Here is a 5,552-nt window from a genome sequence, read left to right on the forward strand (position 1 = left end):
TATTCAATTTATAGAGTTTTTACCCTATAATATATCATCCTAACTCAAAAATAAAATTCTAAATTCAAGATTCTAAATAAAAAATTTTCAATTTGAATTTGATTCAATACTATAAATATTATTTTTATTTCTAAATTTTCAATTCTATATACAGACCCCGATCGATTTTGGCAACATTCGATCTTGCCATCACTCATGCTAAATCGTTCGTTTTTGCAACATTCCAAAAACAATGTTTTTTGTCACTTTTTTATGTTTTATTTTAACTTAATTAAAAATAATGTATTGATAAGAAATTTATAAGATTGACTGAATTTGAGTTGTTTAACCCTCATCCGCATCAGGTTTCATTACCCTAATCAGCACTTTGAGTGTCAATTTGATACTACATTAAATTCGGTCCTGGGAGTTGCAAACTGATGTAGTTTTAGTTTGGCGAACCGATTTTTTTTAATTTTAAGCTATTAAGTGAATAATAATTTTTTTTATTGAACAAACCCCCCACGGAGTGGAAAAATTTGAAAATTTGAAAGTACAGGAAAAAGTTCGCGAGTCAAACATACCCGGACAAATTAAAACGCATATTTGTTTTGAGAGCCTTTCACGACCTTTTTAATCAAACTACATAATACATAAGTAATACATAAGGGAAAAATAGAAAATTTACATCAAAGCACATTAACTCTAAAAAATTAAATAACTCGTTCGGTGCACTGCATCGGAGCCTTACGGTGTTTTTTAGATTCATTATGGGAAGAATATCAAATAATAAGTTTAAATGTTGATCCTGTGTTGACTATTTAGATTTTTTTATTGAACTTGGATTTGTAAATTTATATACATATATTTCTGTATCTGTTGTATTTACTGCTGGTAATTGTGAATAGTTCTCAAATAATATTATCGATAAAATAACACTCAAATATTACATATACCCTCGCTATTGATTGTGCTAAATCAAATTTATTCAACACTGTACTGCTGCTATTCGTAAGACTGTCCCATATGCATTTTCGCCATTTTTCAGTTTATCTCAAAAATCGCTCAAAAACAGAGAGTTCTTCAATTAGGCTAAAAACTTTCATAACTTTGTTCTCAACGTATATGAAAAAATATCAAGTCATGTCTGTCCCATATGAAATATACCCGCAAAGCTGTCCCATATGTCTATTTTAACAGAATGCTTTAAAATTGCTCCTCTAATTTACGTTAATTTTACAAATATTCATACAATGTGTGCGACGAAATAAGCATTCATTGAAATTACGAAAGTTAGACTAGATAAAACAGTGCAGCAAAGTCAAAAATAACAATTTCCATAATTTTTACAAGCTAAGTTTAGCCTAATGGGTAAATTCCACCAAACTGTTTTTTTTTTATTTCGCATGAGGTTTATTGAATTGTTTGTTGTAAAACATGAAAAATAGTCAGCTACAAAGCCTTATTTTTTTAGGTGTTTTTCATGCTTTTACTTGCTGCTTGGACTTTTATAAAATCTGTGAACCAAAATACGCTTACCTGGTAGCACACGCGTAAGTCATATTGTATTGATTCTTCTCATTAAATATTTGCAGCCAAGATGCTTCGCTGTTTCTGATTCAGCATTTATTTAATATGTAGGTATTTATAGTTTTTCTAAAAAGATAATCTACCGATAAACTTTCCAAAAGATGAAGGTACAGGTTGTTTTATCCATGGAACGTTGTTATTCATTTTATTTTAGACCTACTCAATTCTAAGTTTATCACTTACGTTATCTTTATATAAATATGTCATAAACATCATTTCAAACTCATTTTCATCAGTAAACAACAAGTAAAGTGAATAATACAGCGCAGATAGAAAGAATCAAATGGTCAACTGACAAAAGAAAACCCAAATATGGGACAGCTTTGCGGGTACATTTAATACGTATGCGAAATATACTCGCAAGGCTGTCCCATCATTATTTTCTCCTCTGCATCAATAACTTCCAAAGCAAAAACACATTGGGCGATTTTCTCGTTCCGTTGTTTTTGCATATGGGACAGACTTGCCGGCAGCGGCAGTGCAAGAGTTAAACAATATGCCAAAGATAGACTTCAATGCAGTGCACCGATACTCGAGACCTTCCATTTATCAGATCGATGCATCAAATCCGTTACAAAAACGGATTTTTGTTGGGTCCTAATCAACCGCTATCTCTGCCGTCAACCACTACGCTTGGACTGCTAGGCGCTTCCCTAGGATTTCTTCCACGAGTAGTACATTTCGAGGGGTTTGTTGACCTGCTAAATTTAGAAGGATTAAAAATTCAGTATTTCTTCCATAATTAGACATTAAACTGTTCAAGCTTACCTTCCAAAATTTTTCGTTCACTTGGGACAACGTTTGATTGCCGCTAAGAACAACCAACTGGGATGGTTGTGGGGCTATGTAAATACAGAAATTGACCAATCGATACGCTTCCGGGAGTTCCGTTTCCAAATCTAGAGTCAGCCGCATTGCCAAATATTTGCTCAAATGATCAACTGAAAATAACGAAGGAAAGTAGCGATTAATGGCTAGTTCCAACCAAGAATTCCAAACATATGTACCATCAAGTCGCTATCTACTGCCCAGTTAAGCGGGTTTTCAACTTTTAACATGTTTAATAAAAAAAAGATAACAAATTTTTATTCACTTTCTTCTCCAGTACATTTCAAAATTTTCCTACTATCAATTAAAAAAAATAATAGTGGAATGCTAATAACGTATACTTTACAAAATAACTAACTAAACATACAGATGTTTAACGGGCCCTAATAGCGCCCACTCGACTTCCAGAACGATATTATTTTTTCTAGGAAAAACTGTACCACAAGAAGGAAATTGAATTCAAGCAGTAGGCAAAACTTTATTTTGGATCTTGAGAAGATGCATTTTGTGAAATTTTTCCCGCAAATTTAGTTCAATTTTTACCACAGTGTAACAAATGACAAAGTGATGATTCTTGGCAAACAGGCTCAAGTGACTGGTTACTTTTAGCGATAAAACATCATTTTTTATCCTAATCAAGTTGAAATTTTTTTTATAACTTACACATTTGAAGCATCACATGCGAAAAATACAAAGAAATTCGTGCTTATTCTGCGCCGGTGTGTGTGAGCGGTTAATAGGAAACAACACTTTTGTTTACATATCATCACTGAACTCTTAAAAAAACAACTATTGAAAAAATCGAAAATTTTCCAATGCAAATCTGTTTTATGAAAATAGAAAAATCGTTTCAAGGCGATTTCAGGTCAAATATGGGCTACAAAAATCCTTTATGCACTAGGAGCACAGGAATGCTTATTTGGCTAACAGGCCTCGAATTTGATCATTTGTCCGGAAACGAAAACCAAAATATTTTATTTCTGGCTACCGTTAGCATAATTAAGTGTGGTTTTTTCAGTGAAATGTTAGAACTTTGATGCCAACACAAAATTGACGTGAAATTTTTGGGGATCTCAAAATTCACATTAAACGGTGATATCGGAAGGTAAATGGTATCTGGGCGGTAAATGGCTTCTTGATGGTACTAGAATTTGCAATGTGCCTGTTACCCGAAATATATTTTAAACTGTTTCATTGGAATATAACACAGGGAATGTTTTTACTCTTATATGCATTGTGAGCCTACTTGATTGAATAATTCAACCGAATCAAAGCAATCGATGTTTTAGATTAATTATCAATCGAAAACGCTCACTGGAAAAGATAGTAAGTAGCTATTGAAATACCGGTATTTGATTTTCTTACACCGTGGTTGAATTAAAGGAAATCTTTCGATTGCTTTGATTCAGACGAAGAATATATTTTGATAGCAATTACTATCAAACACATCTCTAACCAAATATCAAAATTCCTGCTTATTTTAAAGATTTGTGAAAAATTCAGAAATAAACATATTATAATGAAATGGAACTGAAATTGTCACCTGTTGCATTGGAAGTCGTTTTGATGTAGCGCACCGAGTTTTCCTTAAGCGCCTTCAGAAGTGGATTGTCTCCGGCCATCTCGGTTGGATGAGGTTTGAATACGAGCTCGATCTCGTCGCTGCCATGTTCGGAGTTTCCCTCACCTTCCGTATCCAAATTTGAATCATTTTCTTCCGTCCGTCCGTCCATTTCGCTGTTGCTTTCGGATTCTTCCGATTTCTCAGACGTAAGAACCGATCGCGCTCGTTTGGCCTTGCTGGCGGAGCTGACATTTGACGGAACCGGCGATGGCGTACTTCTGACTGATGGTGGGTTCGAGGGCTGTCTATTCATTTCGCCGATTTGGTTGTTCGATGAGCCTTCCCTGTTGATGCCACCTTCGGGGACATTTCCATTGGAGTGAACTAAAAAAAGTGCCCTTATTAATATCAATAAAATTTAGTTTTTTGAATGTGTTGATTTAAAAGCCCAAATACAAAAAAATATCTGTATGCATTCAATTTTCTGCTAATGAATTCGCGTGGGGCTGCTATAAGCTACATAAGAGTTTTGGCTTTACCTGTTGCAGGCTGTGACGATGCACTCGAAAGGGCGGTTCCGGATGCTGCCAACGGAATACCGGCATTTGCAGTGTTACTCGTGGCAGCAGCTGTGACTGCCGCCGAAGAAGCGGTCAAGTCGTTTTCACTTTTTTGTTTGCGATTCGGTCGGGCTTGGGATTGTAGCTTGATACCTTCGTTGATGGAATGCATGAGTGCTTGTTGTGAGTGGCTTTGGTTGAATTGAGCCAGAACCCGCTCCTGATGGGCTTCATATTCGTCTCGGCTAGGATAAATCTTCGATATCAGCAAATCAAAGTTCGGATCCGGTCGGAGCGAGCGTTTGGATACCAACTTTTTGCGACATGTGGGGCACTCTTTATTACCGGATCTTAAGGCCGTAATAATGCAATCGGAACAAAATCGATGCAAACACTCTTTCGTGGTCATTGTTTTCTTCAGCATATCCAAGCAAATGGGACACATTAGTTCACTGTGTAAACTGCGAGGCGACACGGCTATCTCGGTGTTATCAGTGATCGCCTCTTGTGGTGTACGGTTTAACTCGTAAAGGGATAAATCCCAGGTTTTATTCTGCAGCGGTTCCATTGAAGCCATTTTCAGCAACTTTTGAAAATATTTTTTTAAATAGTTATATTTATCTACTTTCCTGCATCACACATCAAACTTCGAAACAATCCTGATTCAAACTGAGCATTCGCTCTCTTGTGCTTTTTATATTGTCAAATTTGTTGATCGATTTTTACAGTGAAGTCCGTTCGCCCTAACAATACGCAGCCATATACCCATACCTATAATACCCATACCAGAAAAATGTCCAACGCAAAAATGTCTGATCGCACGGTTCCTAAAATAACTACCCGATAAGAAATTTGATAGATGAAAAATTTCACCGTTCATTTATTTATACCGTGTTTTTTTTTACCCGGAGGTAACCTAGGTTCGCTCTAACTGCTGTCATCGTGCTCATTTATTGGGATTGGGCCTGCTAAAAAAAATAAAGCTTGCTCTTTACTCTTACACAGATTTCCATAAGAATGACTGCTAATCG

At 35.6% G+C, this 5,552-nt stretch overlaps 1 protein-coding gene across 2 annotated transcripts; it reads right to left on the bottom strand.

Annotated features, from left to right (window-relative positions):
- Positions 1 to 603: 603 nt before the first annotated feature.
- On the bottom strand, positions 604 to 5,232 carry LOC129739331 (E3 ubiquitin-protein ligase RING1). Of its 2 annotated transcripts, none has more exons than XM_055730743.1 (4): positions 4,501 to 5,232; positions 3,941 to 4,345; positions 2,338 to 2,510; positions 604 to 2,267 (listed from the first exon to the last, which is right to left on the bottom strand). In XM_055730743.1, the coding sequence occupies exons 1-4, from the start codon at positions 5,096 to 5,098 to the stop codon at positions 2,223 to 2,225; spliced, it is 1,221 nt and encodes a 406-aa protein (XP_055586718.1). In that variant the 5' UTR covers positions 5,099 to 5,232; the 3' UTR covers positions 604 to 2,222. The 2 variants fall into 2 exon arrangements, with proteins under 2 accessions (XP_055586718.1, XP_055586717.1); XM_055730742.1 differs by having other exon boundaries at positions 605 to 2,270; positions 4,501 to 5,231.
- Between the last annotated feature and the right edge of the window lie 320 nt (positions 5,233 to 5,552).

This window comes from Uranotaenia lowii, chromosome 1 (genome assembly GCF_029784155.1).
Source record: "Uranotaenia lowii strain MFRU-FL chromosome 1, ASM2978415v1, whole genome shotgun sequence".
NCBI classification, from domain to species: Eukaryota; Metazoa; Arthropoda; class Insecta; order Diptera; family Culicidae; genus Uranotaenia; species Uranotaenia lowii.

What these genes read in the sequence shown, in the direction of transcription:
- LOC129739331 (XM_055730742.1), bottom strand. Translation starts at nt 5,098, where the DNA reads ATGGCTTCAATGGAACCGCTGCAGAATAAAACCTGGGATTTATCCCTT. An exon ending in AACGACTTCCAATGCAACAG is followed by an intron (nt 2,511 to 3,940) that starts GTGACAATTTCA and finishes CGTTATTTTCAG; the next exon opens with TTGATCATTTGAGCAAATAT. An exon ending in TGAACGAAAAATTTTGGAAG is followed by an intron (nt 2,271 to 2,337) that starts GTAAGCTTGAAC and finishes TTCTAAATTTAG; the next exon opens with CAGGTCAACAAACCCCTCGA.